At 42.1% G+C, this 21,604-nt stretch overlaps 1 protein-coding gene across 4 annotated transcripts in view; it reads left to right on the top strand.

Moving 5' to 3' along the window:
* The window catches only part of SNX10 (sorting nexin 10), a 48,387-nt gene extending 38,491 nt beyond the window's left edge, over positions 1–9,896 (top strand). For all 4 annotated transcript variants that reach the window (XM_077775338.1, XM_077775337.1, XM_077775336.1 and 1 more), the window contains exons 5-7: positions 371–469; positions 7,402–7,614; positions 8,105–9,896. In XM_077775338.1, the coding sequence (XP_077631464.1) occupies positions 371–469; positions 7,402–7,614; positions 8,105–8,186 (394 nt within the window). In that variant the 3' untranslated portion in view covers positions 8,187–9,896. The remainder of the gene's footprint in view (positions 1–370; positions 470–7,401; positions 7,615–8,104) is intronic.
* The last annotated feature ends 11,708 nt before the right edge of the window (positions 9,897–21,604 follow it).

The raw sequence follows: 21,604 nt of genomic DNA, 5'->3' as shown, positions 1-21,604 counted from the left end.
ATATTGAGGAGACTTTATTATTATAATCAATATTTTAAAATTTGTCACACATTAAGATACAGAAAATATGAAAGATTTTATAGGCTTCTTGATTGCAATCTATAGCTTTAGTTAGCTTTGTGGCTACTACATCTGAATTCAAAATTTATCACTTGAATTTCACTAACCTGGTGAGTATTGATCATGAAAGGCCTCAAAAAATTTAAAAATGGGTTTTTCCTTCAGTTAATTTTCTCATACCCTTATTATATATTCCCTAATATATACAACTATATGATAATTATAATTTGCTTTCACTTTGAGAGATTTTGTCACTAACCCACCTTGATTTGATGATTAAAAAACCATTTTTCTTTTTCTTTTTCCTAAGGCAACTGCCAGAACTTCCATCTAAAAACCTGTTTTTCAACATGAATAATCGCCAGCATGTAGATCAGCGTCGTCAGGGGTTAGAAGATTTCCTCAGAAAGTAAGTGTGCAGAAACTCTTGTGGCCAGACAGGAGTTGTGAGCAGAGGGCTTTGCAAAAGTTGAGTGTCCTGTAATTCTGTGGGGGAGAATATCACTGTCCCAAATGCTAATAACCCAGAACCTAGCTCAGTAGTTCATTTCCTATATTAGAGCGCCATCTTGTGGCTCACATCTCATGGTGCACATCCGGGACCACATCTAGAAGGAAAACAATGAGCTAATTGAGTCTGGTAATAAATCTGTGGTCCCTGAGGCTGCAAAGCAGAGCCAAATTACCAAGGAGTTGAGCTGACAAAAATAAAATTTGCCAGGAAGCAAGCGTGCTTTATTAATAAGGTGCTCCTTAAAAACTGTCTTTATTTACAACATTTAGTATTGACAGACCAAAATCAGCTCTACAATGCACTGGCTGCTAAGTAATACTTTTCTGGGCTCTTGTAAAGGAAGAGTTTAACTCTCCTCTTTGGAGGGAGTGTTTATATGGGAGTATTTATTGGCGGTTGAATAGTCTCGGTGGGTTATTACTCTGGATTGCTTGGTGATCCAGATGTAGGCACTGCAGCTAAAACGACTTGAATTCGCACTACTGTAATTTCTTTCTTCTCCCCACTCCAGAATGCTAGAATACCCAGCCCATGAAACAGCACATTGGTTTGCTCACCGACACAGAGGCCAGACTGTCTGGGGTCAAATCTTGGCTCTGCGACTTATTAGCTGAGGGGCTGGGCAAGTCCTTTACCTCCTCTGTGCTTTTGTTTTTTCCCATCTGTAAGATGAGGCTAATAATAGTAGTATGTACACTTGTTGAGAGGATTAAGTGACTTAACGTATAGAAAGCACTCGAAAAAGCGTGGCGTGTAATGTGTGGTATTGGCTGTTACTGTTTTGATCCATTTAGACATGAAATAGCTTTGAGCTAATTTTTTAAACTTCCCGTTTAATAGATAAGAAAATAGGCTGAGTCGTAGGACTGCAGGTTAGAGGCAGGGCCCAGTCTCCTCAGCTCTCTCTTTCTCTACTGATTCCAGGATCTGCCGTAATGTCCTTTTGAGTTCACTCCATGGGACCTTAGAGCCAGCCTGAGATAATATACTGCCTTCTCCCCATATGGCTCTCTCATAAAGGGTTTGGATATTAAGTATGCACATGAATATTAATATTTATTTCCATTAGGTTGATATAGTGTCTTTCCTTGGAAGGGGTCACAGAGACATACAGAAACATCCAAGATTATAAATTGAAGGAGGGCCAGAAAGAAAAAAGAAACCAGAGGAATAAAAATGACGAGAGACCAGAAGAGCCCATTAACCAAGCCGAGTCCTCAGAATCCGGGACAGTGGCGTTCTTTTGCGTATCACAGGCAGGATGGAACAAAGACCCGGTCAAGGTTTTTCTGCGCGTTTCCTTTGGAGACAGTGCTGATTTTAACTGTTGTCTGTGTGAGACCCAGGTGGCTGATGGCGTCTCCCTTAAGACGTGGCTCCAGTTGTCCAAGTTGGCCAAGTGGCCCGTCAGTGCAGATGCTGTTCGGAAGGCTGCAGACTGGCCATTGGCAGTGGGGCCTGGACAGGGACAGCCAAGTCCTGCAGTCCCTGTCGGCACCAGTGGGCTGCTTGTCTTCCGTAGAGAAGTCTCCTTTTTGGAGGTCAAAGGACAGCATGTGTCTCTGTATTTATATCGAGTTAAGCTCAGGCCGTGTGCTTTTGACCAGGAATCACTTCACTGCTTTGAGTACGGCCTTTCCTTCCACAGTTGATCTACCAGATTGATGACTGGATGAATGTCATTCGGCTGCAGTGCGCTTAGGGTTTGTGCTTGGTTATTTTTGCATACTGTGTCACTTGGCTGTTTGCTGATTGAATCTGATGCAGACATCATAGTGGAAAGTATCCCAGATCAGGAGCTTGAGGAGCTGGGTGCCAGGGCTCCCCTGAGTCTCAACTCCTCCTTTTTTCCTGGCTATCCGACCTTGGAAAAGTTGCTTAATTTTTGTGTGCCTTAGTTTGTCATAAGGGGTGTGATAACGTAGCACATTCCTGACGCTGCCGTTGTCGGTTGTGTCGTTAAGATGATGCATTGGAAAGGACTCTGGAAACCTATTTATTCAGTGACGACTTTGGACTGCACACAAAGGACACAGATCCTTCTCCACTTGAAGCTTCCATTCTAGTGGGAAAGTACTATCTCTTTCTCAGGGGATGGCGAAGTTCGTTACAATGGGCTCTGGGTTATCGTCCAGAAGTCAAATCTGAGAGCAGACAGCACGTTCTCTTGTGGTGGTGTTTGTTCCACTCAGGTGTGTGAACATTAGGCTCCACGCTGGTGAGTTTCACGTTGAAAGGGAAAGCTGGTGCTTCTACGTGGTTTGAACCTGAAGGAAGCAAGCAGTCTCTAATACCACACGCTTGGATCCAGGCCCGACCTAAATGGCCCAAATACCGTGGCCCCTCCAGGTCCTCCTTACCCTCCGTTTTGTGTCCCTCAGATTCTGATGTATAGCTTTGTCCGGTCTGTGTAGAAGTAGCAACCTTCCAGCTCATTCCCCCTGGGATCCCCGAGCCGAAGCCCACTTTGGGAAGCAGGATGTGACTTGCAACTCGGCGGTCTTGGCGCTGTGTCCTGACCCCGGCCTGACATCCCCTGGGGCCCCGTGGGCTGTCCGCTAAGTAGTGGTCACCGTCAGTGGCCTGTACCGTGTTTTTTTTTGTGGACACTTCTAGGAGCTTGAAAGGAAAGAGACCACAGCATTAAAATGTGATATATGCTTGTGCTGTGGATTTATCACATGTATTTTTTAAATCTGATTTTTATGTAAGTTTTGAAGTTACGAACCGAGAAGAATGTATGTATTCAAACCCTTTAAAAACAAAATGCTGCTGTCTCTGTGCCTATGTGTGTATACTATGTATATTCATCTTAAGGCAAAATAATATTAAAAAATTTATTTTTGAGAGAAAGAGAGGGAGACAGAGCACAAACGGGGGAGGGCAGAGAGAGGGAGACGCAGAATCTGAAACAGGCTCCAGGCTCCGAGCTGTCAGCACAGAGCCTGACGCAGGGCTCAAACCCACGAAATGTGAGATGATGACCTGAGCCAAAGTCAGTCGGTTAACTGAGTCACCCAGGCGCGCCGATAATAGCATCTTTAATAACAAAGTACACCTCCAGGCCAGTCTTCATAAAGGAACTGGAAAGTTATTCCTTTGACTAGGTGCCAAAGAATGATGATTTGTACCATTTATTGAACACTTGCTATGTGTCTAGCTTTTTGCATGTTTTAGCTCGGTTCCTACAATAATATTAGGAATTAGATATCACCTGTTTTATAAACAAGGCAGTTAGAGAAAGGGAGGAGGCATCATAGTCATTCTACGATCTGGCAGGTTTACAATTAGTAGAACTCTTAGATGCTAGTTAAATTTGGTCAGTATGAGTGTGAGATTTTTCAAATACATTCATTTCCCCTCAATCTTGGCTATAATCTCTCTTTGGGATTCCCCCCCTGCCCCAGCTAATTAGAAATTGTAAGTCACTTCTGCTATTAGCTGTGGGAAAAGAAAGTTATGGACTAAAATTATAAACTGAGTTGGTAAGTCCCTAACTCTAAACTCAGCAGTTCTTCTCATTTTTTATTTGATTCTTATCATGAATGGGAGCCAGCTTTCCTTGTTTGCTGAATTCATCCCATTAAAATAACTACATGTGCCTTTCAGTGTAGACTTCTGTATTCCAGCCTTACATTTCTTAAAAATTTAAGGAATATTATAGTCTTTTATGAAAGGATACCATGGAAACACTAGCTTTATACAACAGACACACACACACACACACACACACACACACACACACACAATATTTATTAGTCTTTGTATTCAATAGAGGGCACCATAGCACAGACCATGAATGTCTTCAGTGAAGATTTGTAGATTTTATTTTTTTTTCCCCTCACGGTAAGAGGTAAACAGGCTGACTTAAATTCTTTTTCCCCTGCATCCAACGGCGAACCTTCCACTCTCTATACACATGTGTATATATCATTATATCGGGCTCAGCAGACAGGGCATCCTTAGTTGGATTAAATGGTTTTGCATAGCTATATATTGTTCCCAACTGAACCAGTCTATAATACACCTAATAAAATCAGGTTGAGGAAAACCAGATTTTCAACCGTGTCCAATTCAAGGGAAAAACAAGATTTGCCTTGTTTAGTTTAAAGTTGTTACGGGGAAAGGAATAATGTTTGGCTTGTGTTGTAAATATCTTTTCAGAAATTCCTCTAAAATTCTAGAGGCTATTTGTTGCTCCTTTTATAAAGGCTTGGAAATTGTATACATTTGTTTTTATGGAGGCTTATAAAGATGACGGTTTATTGACCGTTTTACAGAGTACTCTTTATATGAAGTTTGAAGTTAATTTCTGCTATTAGATTTGTTTGTGGAAAATGTGGCACAAATAGGACTCAGGTAAAAATAGGATTTAATATGATGATGATGGCAGTCACAACATTCTCTGAAATACAGTAAACCAGGTGCTACTGAAAATGAACTAGTGATGCTCACTGTGCCAGATGGGGAAATACTTTCAAAATTTTGTATTTTTTAACTGTGAAATGAAATATCTGAGTGTAAAAGATCACTATGTTAAAAAATTATTTTGCTTCTCTAAAAGCCATACCCATGGAGTACGGTAGCATAAAGTTAGCCAGCCAGCTAGCCAGAGGGCATTCAGATGTACTGTCTTTGAACTCCAGGCCTGTGTGGTGTGCAGATCTTGCCTCCCCAGCCACGTTCTCCCACTTGAGAATTGTGAGCTGGGTGTGTGCCAGCGCGCTCTCGCCTTTCACAGGCATGTCCTCCAGATGGCAGTAGTGAGCAGAAAACACTGGGAAATAATGAGTCTAATGTACAGTAAAATTGGAAATTGAATTATAGCTCAAGAAAAAGGACAGTAGCCTTGAGGTCCCGATCAACCTGGACTCTGATCACTTTTGTTTGCTGTACCCATGTGTTAGGTTACCAGCAAGTTAATAACAGCGCGTGGGCAGTTCAAGGCTCAGTAGAATTGCTTTAGACGTGAAATAAAGCTAAAATGAATTTGTGTCCAATATCATTGGCATTAGTGCTCATTACTTTTGTGGTGTAATGCCTCGAACCATCTAAAATCAATTTTAAAGATTACCCATTATTTTATAAAGAAAATAAAACACATTTCCAACAGAAATAAAGCAGTAAGTATAATCCTGTGAGCAGTTACTTGTACCCCAGCTGGCAGGAAATCCACTGACAGACAGAAGGGCGCAGGAAACACTCCGTGCAAACTTCACGGCGAATACAAGTTCATATTAATGGGCTGTTGCCATATAAATCTTCTCTTGATTTCAAGTGTTTAAAACAAGAGTGGTAAACATTTGTAAATGTAGAAAATAACTCTCAAAGAGAGAGTAAAAGGGATTTACTACTTTACTACTTGTACTGGGCAAATTAATCTTTACCATGTGACACGGTCACCTTCTGGGAGAAGCCATGGCAGAGGACATGGAGGGATGGGAAGTATTTAGCTGCTCTGATTGAGATTTTTGCCCTTTTAAAATGCACAAAGCTTTCTCGCTTCCTTTTAGTAGGGTCGGTAAAGAATATTCTCCCAGGCTACATTTGGTAAGCTGTTGAAGCTACATTTTGGTTGTGATCCTCTACCTATTTAGACTTTTGCCTTCTTGAAGAAGTAACTGTTTTATTGTGAAGGAAGTCTTCTAACAACATTGGATTTTAAGTAAATTGATATGAATGGCCAAAAAAGATTTACTTTTCTAATTATTTGTGTAAAAATGCAGACTATAAGGTAAGGTTCCTCTGGCCTTTCATATAGCTCTCTATGAAAAATCCCATGTTGGGCAAAGTTATGCTCAGGTTTTAGTATTTTAGTTTTGTCCCTTCCATCTGGTCTCAGTGCCTTGTATTATATTTTTATTGAACTATTCAGAGAGACTAAATTACCATACATCAAGATCTTCCCGGAAAAGGTAAAACCGGTTTTTATTTTAAAATAAGGGTGTACTCTGAATTAATTTCCCCTTCCAAGACATGCATTTCAGAAAGAAAACCCACATTCAGTAATAATATGAATTTGAGCATGTATGGGTTTGTTGCAGAGTCGTTTTTAATTTTCCATGTAGTTCTGATGCACTGGTTGAAATCTATACTCTTTGTAAACTTTGACCTTCACTATGGGAAGGCTGGTACATACTTACCACAGAATCATTGTATTTTAAGTAGATAGATGGTAACATGGACTGGGAGCAATTATATTTGGTGGCTTATTTTAATAACATAGATACACAGTGCTAACTGCTGAGCATGGAGAAATTTCTCGTCAATCTTAGGTATTCAAAAAAAAAAGCCACCTTTCAACTTAGTTCTTGTAAACGTGTACATAAGCATACTTGTAAAGTTTTAAAATATAAAACATGTTGAGAAATGTATTGGCTTTTTAATATAATTTTTAATGGTAGTGGAAAGTTCTGATGTTCCATTCCAGCCTGGCCAATAAAGATCACAGAACAGACACGCCGGTTGGCAGTAAAAAAAAATTTTTTAAGTAGACTACATTTCTATGACCATCAGCAAAGTCTTTCCATAATTAATCCACATGGTCATAACAGATGGTTAAATTGAAGAAATGTCCTTGAAGTTATTCTTTTACCAGATGTTCTCAACTATTAGCTTCATGTTTGGACTCACCTAAATTTCCAAATAATTGAAGAAAAGTTAACATAGGCTTTCATCCTTTTAATAGGCAGAGCCTTTAATTGACGCAAAGTTCGCCATAGCCGAGAGATTATTTCGGTGGCACATTTCTAACGTTTCTCCCCTCTCCTACCCTCTCACCGTCCACCCCCGTTCACCAAGGCTGTCTCCTTGCTTCTCTGACACAGGGTTCTGCAGAACGCGCTGCTGCTCTCAGACAGCTGCCTTCACCTATTCCTACAGAGCCATTTGAATTCCGAAGACATTGAGGCCTGCGTCTCCGGGCAGACTAAGTACTCTGTGGAAGACGCCATTCACAAGTTTGCCTTGATGAACAGACGTTTCCCTGAAGAAGATGAAGAAGGAAAAAAAGAAAATGATATAGATTATGATTCAGAAAGGTATTGCCTTGCATTTCGATTGAACGTATATGTATCTGTATAATACAGTGCGCACGTATGCAGTGTCTACACATGTGTAGACAGATATATATGTGTGTCTGTGTATATATATATACGCACTTCACTTTTTTGTTGATGTAATACTAAGATAATGAAAAAATTAATTGACTGAGATTTTATTGAGCTGTGACAGCTCATCATAGTAGTCTTCACACACACCTCCACACTGAATTAATGAATGCAGTAGAAATTCAATTATCTGCATTCTGATTATGTGACTTTCATTTAGTCAGACTTGAATTATTCGCGTTTAAATTATCTAGCTAAAAAAATATCCAACTGCACTCCAAATGGCTAATTAAAAGTCCAAATTTCCTGTCTCTCTTTGTGACTGGAGATAATTAAAGTTCTCCTCTGTTACTCAGGCTTTGAGTGTGTTGTGAAAACCAATTTCCTCTTTTTATTATTTTCCCCCTCTCTTCTTTTCCAGTTCATCCTCTGGGCTTGGACATAGTAGTGATGACAGCAGTTCACACGGATGTAAAATGAGCACGGCTCCACAGGAATCCTGAAAAATAATTCTAACGTTACCATCTTAGGAATAGTGAATTATGTCCAGTCATGGAGAAGAAAGCTCGCTAATAATAGATTCTTACCTAAAGCTCACTGTCCTGATATTAGGTATTTAAATTCTTAAAGGCGCTGGGTTGTTTATTAGTGGTATTTTTATGTTGTCTTATTTTGGATAAGCTTCTGTAAAAAGCTAAAGGCCTGTGAATGCAGCTCTCCTTTATAGGCACACATTATCAGTAAAACAAGACCCTGCCCCGAAATGCAGTGACATACTCGTTTAGAAACACCGAGTTGGGTTTACTGATAGGTAAATAGGCAGCACTGAAAATCCAGACAGCGCGTTCCTTCCCGTGTCGGTGGGACAGTGTTAGCATAAACCCAGCTTGGATGGTCTGAGCCAGTACGAAGACTCATGGCAGAGACCAGACCGCCTCTTTCAGACATGTGGCTGATGTTTCGGAGGCACCTCCCCTGCCCTGGGAAAACCCTTCGCTTTCGGATGTTTGACTGAAATATTTTAAGAAGCTTCACCTTTCCAGTATCTTATTTCACATGTAGATGGAAAACATACCTTACGACTAGAGACATGGTAAAATAATGTTTATGTCTTATATGAAAACAGAAATCGTGTGCGTCATTTTTTGCTTATATTTGCAATCTAGAGATTCAGAAATACAGTTTCATTGTTCAGATTCAGCTGTAACACATGGTTTTCTGGAAACGGGGACTGTGTTGTCATTACCCAGTGTAACTAGGATTACAGGTTAACTATTTTCTGACTAAATGTGCAGTGTCTTATCACTAAGTAACTTTCAGCGTCAGTGGTGGTTATGTGTTACTTATTTTTAAGTTAGAAGCGGGATCTTCTAAAAATTACTACATTTCATGTTATCAGTAAACATCCCCAGCATTTAGAAAAAAAGAATATCAACTTGGTAATTTAAGAATGACTCATATTTAAAGAGCCTTTCCTTTAAGGCATCTGGCCGGGGACTGGTGTAATTTAATAAAATGTCTTGTTTTTTAGTGGCCCAGAGATAAAATGTCTTAGATAAACTACATTGAACTTCAAATGTGAGGTGACGCAGCGTTTTCTTGAGATAATTATCCAAGTTTCTTCTTTGTTGAATGCCATGAAGTATCCCTCAAACTACCCGGAAGCCATTTTCACGTAACTTGTTGCTTTAATTAAATGTTACCTCGCCTCATTTTATTTCAACTGGGAGTTTACAAGTTAACCGTATTCTGAAAGAGTCTTTGAAGTGCTCGTAACTGAGAACAGAAAAAAAATTAAATTTAGAATAAGAATGACTTCCTTAAGTTTTCCTTTTTGTTTTTGTTTGGTCTAAAGCAGTATTGAACTTTTGTAAATATTTTGATTTACTGTATCTTGGATCTTGTTATTTTATCATCTAAGACTCATCTTCATACAGGAGAAAGAGACTGAGCAATTTCGTTTTATCTTGCTAACCTTTAAAGTTTGCCATCTTGTCATTTAAGAGCGACCCTTAGCTTGTTCAGCAGTATGTACTTGAATTCACATTATTTCCGTTTTACAGCAGTTTTGAAGAGCATGTAATGTGCCACCAGTTGTCATATTATTTTTTAGATGATGTAACATAGCCATTACTGATATTAAGTGATGCCTAATACTGTGGTATATAACCTTCACAAGATCATTGTTTTCACATTAAACGTGAAATAATTAAGTTCAGTTTGTTGGATCACTTATTTTATANTTCCACCTAATTTCAGTGTGTTTTTGATCAAGCAGGAAGTTTTAATGAGAAACTTTGGTAAGATTTGGTTTAATAGTCAGTATAGTTGTACACATTTGGGGTTTTTAGCCTTGGTTTGGTTGTTTTGATCTAAGCGTTGGCTTCTTAAAACTCATTTTCTGCAGCTGAGATATTTAGGTGAACTTCAGCCCCCAATGGCTTTCTTTCTATGTTCAAGTCTATTTTTCTCTGACATATTTTATAAAGCTTTCTTTTGGAAAAGAAAGTAATTACTGAGTAACTGAATTAAATACATGTTTATTTAAAACTTTTTAATGTAACTTAAAGAAATCTAATCTCGGATGCTTTATGATTTACCTACAGCACAGCTGTAGTTCCCTGGCTAGTTCTTAAAGGGTAAATGATTCACCTATAAAGCCAGTTTGTGGGTTTTGTTTGAGAACTGGTTTTATATATAACCCAGAGGTGTCAACAAGGGAAATCAACAACCTGTTACTTAGGGCTTCTTTAAAGTCTCACTTGGAAAAAAGTGATACAGATTCTAGTGAAATTACTAAGGAAAAACAGAAATTTTTATCTTTAAGTAGTTATGTCCCTTAAGATATTAAATATCTTGCAGCAGCTTTTTAAGCCTAACACACACTTTATTGAATAATTAAATACAAACAAGTGATATGCAATAACCTTACTGTGGTAAGGTAAAAGAATAAAATTTCTTTTATGGCTATTAAGAACGTAAACAAATTCATTTAGCCTCGCCACAATTACCGTTATATCCAACAGTAAATTGAATGTTGTTTTGAACTCAGGTTTTTTGTTTTTTTTTTTTTTTGGTTCCTTAAGAGGATTCATCATTATGGAGCTGCTGTGGCACAAATAAGGTTTTCAGTATTTCAGCTATAAAATGGAAGACCGTTTTTTTCAGGAAGGGCTTCTACAGTTTTAAGACAAAAATAACAAAATGAAAGCTTATTCTCTTTCTAAATAGTTGTCCTCTTAATATTTAAATTGCTTAGTTGGTGTCCTGTAAATTCAATGTAGCATCTTTTCAGTGGAGGAAACCAATTATTTATAGAACACAATTTTCTGGTTTTGTTTGGACCATAGAGCTTCTCTGCCTTTATTATATAGAAACACATTTTCAAATACAAAATGCCGTCTGAAATTAATTACTGCAATTTGACATTCAAAGCATAGATACAATTTTCTTTGCAAATAAAGGTCATAAGAAATTAATACGTTGTAATAGAGGAAGTTCAAAAATTTTGGAAGAATGTAAGTAAGCAGCATTTTAAAATTTGAAGTATTCACGAAGGATTTGGGCCCTGTTCTTTGCCATATGCGTCTCCCAAACGACGCACTGTCCCTTTAAGTCAGACACACAATTGCTGTTCACTCTTGTTGGAAACTTTTCTCCATCATTGTTACGAACCCTGCATTGGACAGTCATTTATTTCAGCTGCGCCAACTCTGATCTGGTAATGATCATCTTCTTTTCCCAAAATGCCAAAGACTTCTTTTCAAATGATATAGACGAAAAGAGGACGGAAAAACTCAGCTACAGTTTCCTGCTGAAAGTAAACTCCGGACTAAAAACACGATGCAAACGGCTTATGCTAAAGAGGAAGATCCCCTTTCTCTCCCCCACGAGAGGTGTAGATTCATCCCAGAGCCCACACCACTCGGCTTTGCTGCTGTCGAGGCACAGCACGGGCATAACTTGCGGCTGTGTTTTTGTTAGTNCGACGAGGCCTGGCGCGCCCCCGAGAGCGCCCCGGGGTCGAGGCGAGGCCGGGGCGAAGCCGGTGCGCTCCAAACGTCGGCGCACGCACCGCACCCATTGGCTAACCCCTCTCCTCTCCAGTCTCCCCAGGACCTTAAAACCTGCCGAGCGGACTCGCCGTCGCCTTAAACTCGCCTCCTCCCGTTTGGAGAGGGAGGGGACAGTCGCACCTGGTGGCGGCCCTGGGCCTCGGGATAGACGGGCGTGCCTCCGGGTCCAGAAGCGGCCCTGGGTCAGAGTTTAATGTCTGTGTGTGCGTGGGTGGGGGTTTAGGAACAGGGATGCTCCACCGCTTTAGGCTGAGGGCCCAGAAGCCGGGCTGTGTTCTTCGCCTGGAAAAAAGAGGCGCGCGCCGGTGGCATAGCTGATGCGAGGCGGCCGGAGGACAGAGGGGGGCGCTGCCGGGCCAGCGCGGCGGAGAGAACGCGCAGCTTGGGGTCTGGTTTGTCCGCGCGGTGGAGAGTGGCGTCAGGGGTTCCAGGTCGAAGGAACCCGCGGGAACCTGCGCCCCACGTAGATTTCAGTTTGTGCTTAGGGGCATCGTCTGCTCGCTGGTGTATTCGCAGAACCCCCCGCCCTCAGTGAGATGATGCAGGAAAATACAACCAGGGACTGGGTCCTTTCAACGGAGCACCTCGGGCACCTGAAAGCCCCTTCCGCAAGGAAATGTGCTGGCGTGCAGACCCGCTTCGAGGACACTGGAAGTCCACCGTACTACGTCTAGTTCAAACGACTTGTGATTCCAAGCCCATTTTGCTGTTTTAAAAAAGAAAACGTTTGGCCTGAATGATTTTTGAACTCCTTCGAGGTCTTAAGCCTCAATTATTTCCCCTCTGTAGATGTGTACCAGTTACAAGCCCGAATAGCCAAGCCATCGGCACCATCTTTTAGGGTGGCAAAGATCTACACAAGCATCACACGCCTTCATTTGTACCATGTATGGTCCTGAAGACGTGGTTAGATCAGTCGTGTTTTAGATCTCTGTTGCTGGTGGGCAGAAGGGAATCTGGCTATGTAAAGATGCTATTTTAATCTTTTCATAAAGAAAAGACTCGCCCAAGTATGCATTTTTGCTGCCACAGATTCTAGGGAAACTTGGTGCATTTTCACAAATGCGCGCATTCCGGGTTCCGCTCCCTACTGGGCACCTGGTGCGGAGAGACCCTGCGAACCTTTAGAGGTGAAGGGTAGCTCCTTGCATGCCTGGGGGTCCATTCAGTACCACCCCAGGCCTCTGCATAGTGGTGTGCTGGGAGCCCTGGGCTTTCATTTAATTTTTTTTTTTTTTAACAAAAGCAATTACAGAAAAGTGCAAATTTAACGTGTGACATTTAACATTTTGCCGTGGCAGGCAGCCTCCGCTTAAATGGGGCCTTTCTGCAGAACAACAGGAGCCAAAAGGCCTTGTGTCGTGGAGTAATGTAAGACACAATCTGGGCTGCAAACGCACAATGAATCGGGAAGGATTTATGTAATTAATTGACCAGTCTTAACCTGTTATCGTGATGTAAGGAATTTGGAACTCATTAATTTGGGCTCTGACAGATTTCATATTAGAGCTGGCAAATATGGATTGAACCTCTTATTCTTGTAGCAGCTGGAATTTCCATGACAGTGAGGATTAGTGAAGAAGACCTATTGCTGGAGTCAAACTGCCTCTTTGTAATCAGTAGCCCTGCTCTGCATTAAAGGGATAATGAAAAAAAAAAAAAAAAAGAGGCGTATTACCTGCCTGATGAAGCCGAAGGGGCTTCACTCTGCTGGTGTGTGTGTTGAGCTCAAGCATTCGCAGTGGAATGAAAACATTAATTTCAATCACAAAGTTAGGTGATTCCCTAAGTACCTTGAGAGCATGAGAGGGTAAGGGGTCTTAGGGTCGGATTTGGTATTATTGTCAAAGTTAAAAGGAGTTAAAAGAGCCTTTGAACTTCCTCTATGTGAACGCAGAGACTGTATGAAGAAGGATGTAGAAGTTTTCTGAGGGGCAAATGATAGTTCTTGTAATGGCATATCCACAAATGAGTAATTCAGATCCTTGAAGGAGAGCCTAGTTTCTCAGGAGCCACTCACTGTCTCCTGGTCAGAGCTCTTTCATGGACCTCACGAAACCCAGAACTCACATAATGAGCCTTTCACTGATAATCTAATCTCTGTCCTCTTTCACAGCATATGATGTTTAACAAATCACCCATTTGGAAATGTCGAAGTGCTTTTTTGAGATTTTAAGAAAACCCAGTAAAAACCTAAATTTCATTTCCCTCTGACATGACAATCAAAAAATTGCTAGGTTGAAAAAAAGAGTCTCAAGATTAAACTAAATGCCTTTTCTTTTCGTTCCTTTCACAATAGTTTCCCCCCATTGCTGTGCTAGGTGATAAGGTTAATATAACAACTGCCGTAAGGATCATTAATACAGGGAGATAAGCAAAGTTGCACGTTTAAAACATTTTCAGGGTATCATTTGCCTCCTTCTACTGATAAAGAAGTCTTTGGTAACAAATGCAGAATGCAGGCACTGAATATTTAACTTTTTAGACAGAAAGCCCAATTGACCTTTCCTAATGCATTATTATTCATGAATACTCTTCAAATCTGCATCCTGACTGCTCTTGAAATGTATATTACCTTTAAAATGTTTTCATTCAAACATAACTTAATTTTTAATATAATAGATATTGTTATAATAGAAATCTTTGCAAAACTAAACAAAACTTCCAAACTTCTACCCCCTTCCTTTTTTGTGCTGTCTGGATTCCAAGTGAATTCCAAAGTGAGAATTTTCCTTTAGGGTGGGGATGATGGGATTTGATCTAGCCATGAAGTACTTGGTGCAAAGATTTGTTTTATGATTATCTTGTTAACGAGTGATTTCTTCAGCTTTGGTTCCATTTAAATGAATGCATAGATAAACACTAGAAATTGCCATCGATATATTAATGTTATCCTTCACATTGAAAGCAACGAGAGAGCTAGTAGTTGTTATTAGTATTATTATTTCAGTGGGAAGGCTGTGAAGATAAACACTTGATATCAGCAAGACTTGGATAACTAATATAAACCATGACAAGGGCGATTAATAGTGCATATAAACACACTTCAAATTTGTATACATGATCTCAGCTCTCACCTACGGATTTCTTTGTGTTTTTTTAAAGGGGTAATTTGTAAGTTGACAATTACAAGGTTATCAACTCGTGTGCTGTGTGTGTACTGTTTACAGACTGGAAGTATGGAATGGACATATTGAAGCATGATTTGTCTGAGAGAATGTTGACTGGAGGGAAGTCTGGTGAATTGAGTTCTGGCTCTGCCGCTAGCACATAGTACATAGCACAAGGTAGCCCCTAACTCCTCTCGACTGCAGTTTCCTCATCATTGCAGTGAGAAAATGGGATACAGAATGTCTTTAAAGGTGTTAGTAAGTGATAGTAAAAAAAAAAGAAGGAAAGGGAAAGGAAGGAAGGAAGGAGGTAAGTTGAAGGTTTCCATGGACAGTTACATTTCTGTCACACTGCGTTAAACAAAATTTAACCCTGCATTTTCTGCAGGACTTGTCAGTGCTTTTCATATGTTAATACACACTGTGAATCTCTCAAGTGTATGTGTGTTGGGGGGGTGGAGGTGGGGCTTCTGTATGCAGATTCCTTAAACTGATTTGAAGAAGAGAATCTAAAATTCTGTGATATTTGAATCTATAATACTTTGGATCTCTTCCCAGAATGAATGCACTTGCCTTCACCCTAGGTGTCCCTGAGGTGCAGTGTGAGGAATGTGTGACTATCACTCAGTAAAAAGGATTCCCCTTCAGAGAGCAAGTCCTATAAAGAGGCAGGGAATATGGTACCAAGTTTAAATCTTGGTTTCACTGCTTACAGGATAAGTGGGAACAGGTCACTCAACCTTATGGAATTCGCTCCTTTGTTTGTAGCGTGAGGATAATAATACAATGTGAGGCCAAGTGTGAATTGCTGATGAAGTCACTGCACGGTCCCTTTGTTCAGAAGGGTCTTTTCTTTTCCCCTCCCAAGGCCTCATTGCTTGGCTAGTTCCTACTAGTTATTCAGGACTCACGGTATGTCTCCTTTGGGCTGATGGCTGATGTCTACTCTGACCACGCCCACTACGAGTCAGGTGCCCTTTCGTGGTGTTTCTGTAGCAAGACCTACGCATCCCCACGTGACTTCATGCCAGCCCTTCTCCCCCTGCTCTGCACGATCCGTCACCCGTCTGTCTGTCCCTCTGTTCAGGCAGAAGCTCCTGGAGGGTGAGGACTGCATTTCATTTCTGCCTCCCGCCCGCTGCCACCCAGCACCAACCTACAGTTTAATACCGAGCACATTCTAGGGTGAGTGATGAATTACTGCCATGTGGTGGGCAAAAGGCCTGGGGACCCTCTGAGGGCTCCATTTCCTGCGGCAGAACCAGCAAAAAAATAGAAGAGCTTAGAGAACGCAGCAGGTAATTCAGAGAAGTTTAGCTCCTTGAACTTGGAAACTTTATTCATCCTGAGGGTGCATGAGAACCCTCTGTTTACAGTGCCACGTTTCCCAGTTCTCTTTTCAAGCACGCCTTGGGATGGCAACATAACTGTCCCTTCGTGAGGTCTGCGTGGCAAGACAATAAATACCTCGCTTGAGATTACTTTTTTCTTCATTGATCAAAGAGACCGTTCAATGAAACATTTTGAGGAACTATTTCTTTTGGTCAACTTGTTTCTGATAAGACCTGTGCCTAGTGCAGTGTGTATCAGTAGAGTGACGTCCAAAGCATGGTTGATGATTGAGCTGAAATATTGGACCCTGTGGACAGGTTAGAGTTTTCTCCAAATGTTTGTGGCTCTGCCGTATAACCCCATATAAAGCTGAAGCCCAGACTGACTTTTAAAGAGTAATTTAGAGTTTTACTAAAGTCTCCTAAAATAAACACCAAAGGAATCTAATTTACCCCCCCAATTTTCTGTCTTTGTCTCTACACACACACACACACACACACACACACACACCTCACACTCCTTGTCAGTTTTTTCAAACTTCTGACAATTTGAGCGTCTGTTCAAACTTCCAAATCCCAGCCCACACTGGCTCTTGCCTTTCCCCCCTTCTTTTCTAACCTTGCTCTTCTCTCATATAAATTGCTGGAGACGATCTCTGATCCTCTTGGTTCCTACCCACACTCATTGCAGCCCGTGCAGCCAGGGCTCATCTGCGGANTGTGGGGGTGGGTGGGGTGGGGGGAGGGGGGCTGGGGGGTGTGTGTGTGTGTGTGTGTGTGTGTGTGTGTGTGTGTGTGTGGATGTGGGTGTGCTGGGGGCAGGGGGCGGCAGCAGGCTGGCTGTACTATTTCCCTGCGCACAAGCGGGCAGAGGACACCTGCGGTCCCACCTGCCGGTACAGCTTCCTAAGACTTTTCAGTTTTTTACGTTCAATGACAACAAAGGGTAGTTCACATCCCATTTTTACTTTCCTCTCTGTAGGTCTGTCTACCAGGTTCATCCTCTGACCTTCAGGGGAATTCACCTAAAGCCACTATGTGAAAACCAACCTGATTTCTAAGGACCATTGGAGAAAGAGCCTGGGACCTTTGGTAATCCATTGCAAGGGTTGACAACTCCTTTTAGAAAATTAATTTTAGGGGCACTTGGCTGGCTCAGTCGATGAAGCGTCCCACTCTTGGTTTTGGCCCGGGTCATGATCTCACGGGTCATAAGTTCAAGCCCAGTGTTGGGCTCTGCGCTGACAGCACGGAGCCTGCTTGGGATTCTCTCTCTCTCCCCTTCTCTGCCTCTCCCCTGTTCACACACTCTCTCTCAGAATAAATAAAAAAACATTAAAAATTTTGAAAAAAAGAAAAGTATTTTAAATCTGTGTGCCTCATGCTACACTTGAAGCCCTGTCAATAGCCAGATCCCTTGGGCTCCGGGGAAATGTGTAAAAAGCCTGTGGGGGGTGGGGTGGGGCGGGGGGTAGGAAGCCAAGGGAGGGAAGGAATTGCTACACTGGAGCGTGTGTGTCCTCGAAGCACAGAAATTCGGAAATCCTGCAATGGTGTCACCAGATCTGGGAAGGGGGAGGCCAAACAGGCCCATGGGTTGGATACAGCCTACGGGATGGTTTCGAATACAACCATATTTTATGTGGAAAAAAAAAAAATTAACCTTTTATTCTTTTGTTAAAAAGTTCTCAACATCACTCTTCTGTCCTAAACTTTGCTGTAAGAATTTATGGTCCTTTTCTGAATCAAGTTTGTCCGTAGCTGTAGTAAATAGTAGACCTCCAAACTCAAACACGGCATTTTTGCAAGGGTTCTGACGGAGAGCTGTGCTGTGAGCGATTTAAGGTCGACTTAGTGCCGCCTGGGGGTCTGTGGGGCTCGTGCAGCCTGACCTGCAGAGGAGCAGAAAACGTACCCATGGTGAACACGCAGTGAGCGGAGGCACCCTTCTGACCACAACGAAAAACAGAAAGCAGTAAGGGGCTGGGGAAGGCAGGTGATGTATCCTGTCTGTTCAAGGAAAGGAGACTGTTCTGAAATAGAACATAAGTAAACGAGGAGCTGGAGCTGGGGAGAGACACTTACAATAAAGAGAGCCCAAAGTGCAATGGCTCTAATGAGTCAGAAATTAATCTCTCTTGCAGTCACTCTCTAACACAGACCAGCAAGCCCTGCTCCAGGAGGTCATTCAGGGCCCCAGGCTGGTGGGGGGTGGGGGAGTGGCCCAGGCTGTGCTTTCCAAGGCTGTACCCATTCCTTCCCATTTCTAGCCAGTCCAATGGAAAGGCGAGCACAGCTGGGCCAAGAACGATCGAGGCGAGCACCTTTTAATTAATTAATTTTAAGTTAATTTAATTTATTTTGATTCATCTGCCAATAAGAGTTTTCCAGCATGCCCACGCGTAAGGAGAATGTAGTATAATACACGCCCACGTGACCATCACTTCAGTTACCTTCACGTGGTAGAACTTGTACCATTTTTGTGCCCCAAATATGCCTTCCCCATTGCTGGCCGGATTATTTTAAATCAGATCTTCGACCTCATTAAGAAGCTATCTGGAAGTTGCAGACATCACCACATCCACCGCTTCGTAAGAACCCAGTGACCCGGCCACATCTAGCCATAAGCAAGGCGGGGCAGAGTCCGTAGCAGGAGGCTGTGTGCCCAGGAAGGAGGAGGAAAGTGCCCCACTTGAGGTCACAGGATTTGAGAGGCGTCCTTGAGAAAGGCCACAGAGATCAAAGTTAAATTACTCACGGAAAGTCTGAGGACATTCCCGCACTCCAGTAAAATCCAAATGATGACAACTGTGTACTGATGATACCTTGTGAAAGGCGAGAGCGAGTTTTTAGCAAATGCAACCCTTGAGTTTTTAGCAAATGCAACATTTGCTGCACAAAACCAGGACAGCAAAAGGAAGCAGCCTTAGAAAGGCACCACCGAATCTTGCTTTTCTCTCACCTGTGTAAAATTAGCTGAGATAATGATTTTAGAAGAGAGTCAATATATATGTAAATTATGAAGATGGTTTATTTGCTTCTGCTGTTGGAATCTTGTCTCTTTGGGTGTTAAAAGGTGTATGTGTGTTTGAGACTTTATGTACCCTCATGTAATAAAAAGAGAACAAGATGCCACAGAATTTAAAATGAGCAAAAGAAGAACTCGTTGAAACTAGTTTAATGAATCAATTCATGTCAAGAAACATTTTCCTCGGTGGGCACCTCTCTCTGCTCTCCGTTCACAGTGGAACTGATTCAACCTCCCTGCCCAGAGGGGGCTGCCACCCAGCCTGGCCAGTCAGAGCAACAGTGGTTCCCTGGCCCAAGTGATTGGTTCAGGGGTGGGCACATGACTCTACCAGGACCCGTGGTTTTTGTGCAGTTATGGAGAAAAGAAACTCTCTTTCATCTTCCTGAGTGGCTGGGTGAGGGTGCAAGCCCAGAACTCTGGGACACCATCTTGCACTGTAAAGGGGAGCCTGCTGAGAATGAGGCCATGTGAAAGACAACAGAGCTGAGAGGTAAGAGATTGGGCCGTGATGAAATCATGTAAATCTTTTAAGTACTTCCCACCTCAAGCACTGCAGGAAACACACCATTCACTGATTTATCCATTCAATTACTCACTTGCTCACTTCTCTGATATTGTTGCATGTAGTCCCTATAACATTAATATGAGTAGGTACCATTATCCCCATTGTATAGATGGACCTGCTGCTAATTGATGGAAGAGATGGAATTGAACACAGGTCTGTGTTGTTGTTGTTGTTTTTACTTTACATGTTTATTTATTTTTGAGAAACACAGAGAGACAGAGCATGAGCAAGGGAAGGGCAGAGAGAGAGGGAGACACAGAATCCGAAGCAGGCTCCAGGCACTTAGTTGCCAACACAGAGCCTGATATGGTGCTCAAAGTCATGAGCCATGAGATCATGACCTGAGCTAAGTCAGACGCTTAACCAACTGAGCCACCCATGCGCCCCAATACAGGTCTGTTTATAAATCCTTAATCATTTCTCTCTGTGATTTGCCTAAACACAGCTGTTAAGAAGAAATAGGTCTTATTGACCAGTGTATTCCTTTAGTACCTAGAATAGTATATTTGCATCGAAGGTCCCCCTGATACATTTATTGCCTTAGGAGGTGCCGGAGGAAGGGAAGGAGAGGATGAATTCAAGTGTAGCAATGATGACTTTGGGGTGTGGGTACAGGAAGAGACGGAGGTTTAGGAGCGCCGGGATGGGGTTGGGGTCAGGAGAGAGGTCAGAGGTGGACACTCAGAAATCGTCTGCAAGGAGAATTGCAGAGGTCATCTCTGCCCAAGTGTCTAGTCAGTGAGGTCTGCCTTGACCCCCAAGTTGCAATCTCGTCTCAACTCCCTTACACTGCCGCTCCCTATCCTTCTCTGCTTTCTATTATCCACAGCACTCCCCGCTGCATCTAGTTTACTTACCTATTGTTTTTATCTGTCTTCTCTGTACCCACCCAACAATACGAACTCTGTCTGTGCAGGGAGATCGCTGTTGTCCACTGTGCTATCGCATGTGCCTAGACCAGGGCGTGGTACACAGGAAATGCCCAAGAGACACTTGTTGAATGAATAAACGAAAGAATAGAAGTGGATGAGATTGCTCACTGATGGTGGAAGCCAAGAGAAGGGGACAGAAGCCCAACGAAGAGGACATCTTGGAAAAGACCGAGGAAGTCTGTGAGGCAGAAGGCAAATCAATAATGAGCAATTCCCAAGAATAAAGAGAGCAGAGGGTTTCGAGAAAGCAGGGGTGGGCAGCAAGACCAAATGTTGCTGAGAGGTAAAAAATGGCCACTTCTGTGACCCTTAGAATGAATTCTCTTTGTAATGTTGCTCAGCAGCTGCATGTGGTAGCCCTGGGCTCAGGTGATCATGAGAATTTGAGGTCCAGTCCTGTCATTTATTAGTGATGTAAATCTCTGAGCATCTGAGCCTTGCTTTCTTTACCTGTAAAATGAGTATAATACTGCCCCTATGTCAAAGCATGATTGTGAAGGTGAGCTGAATCACTGCACGTGAAATGCATACATATGGGTGAATTATCAGTATTACTACCGATTTGCAGCGAGTAGGATACATATATAAAAAGAAAGTCATGAAAATTTCTATAACCATTATTATTTGGGACTAATCGATTTCCAGACAAAGCAAATTACATGGCGAGTCCTGCTGTCATTTGACAATCATCATGCATATTTATTTGAAAGTTAGGACATTGTACTTATGAATTTGAATTTGAGGCATTTTCTCCATCTTGCTCATTTCCGGTTTTCCGTGCCCCTTCTTGCTCAGGCTGCTTATGCGAATACACAACCTCAAGCCAAGAGGCAACATTTCAGTTCTCTGTCAGTTGGGTTGGAGAACGGCATGCCA

The sequence above is a fragment of the Crocuta crocuta genome, unplaced genomic scaffold, assembly GCF_008692635.1.
Source record: "Crocuta crocuta isolate KB4526 unplaced genomic scaffold, BGI_CrCroc_1.0 scaffold197, whole genome shotgun sequence".
NCBI lineage: Eukaryota > Metazoa > Chordata > Mammalia > Carnivora > Hyaenidae > Crocuta > Crocuta crocuta.
Note: the sequence above shows the minus strand (reverse complement) of the source record. Positions and strands in the feature narration are given on the sequence as shown.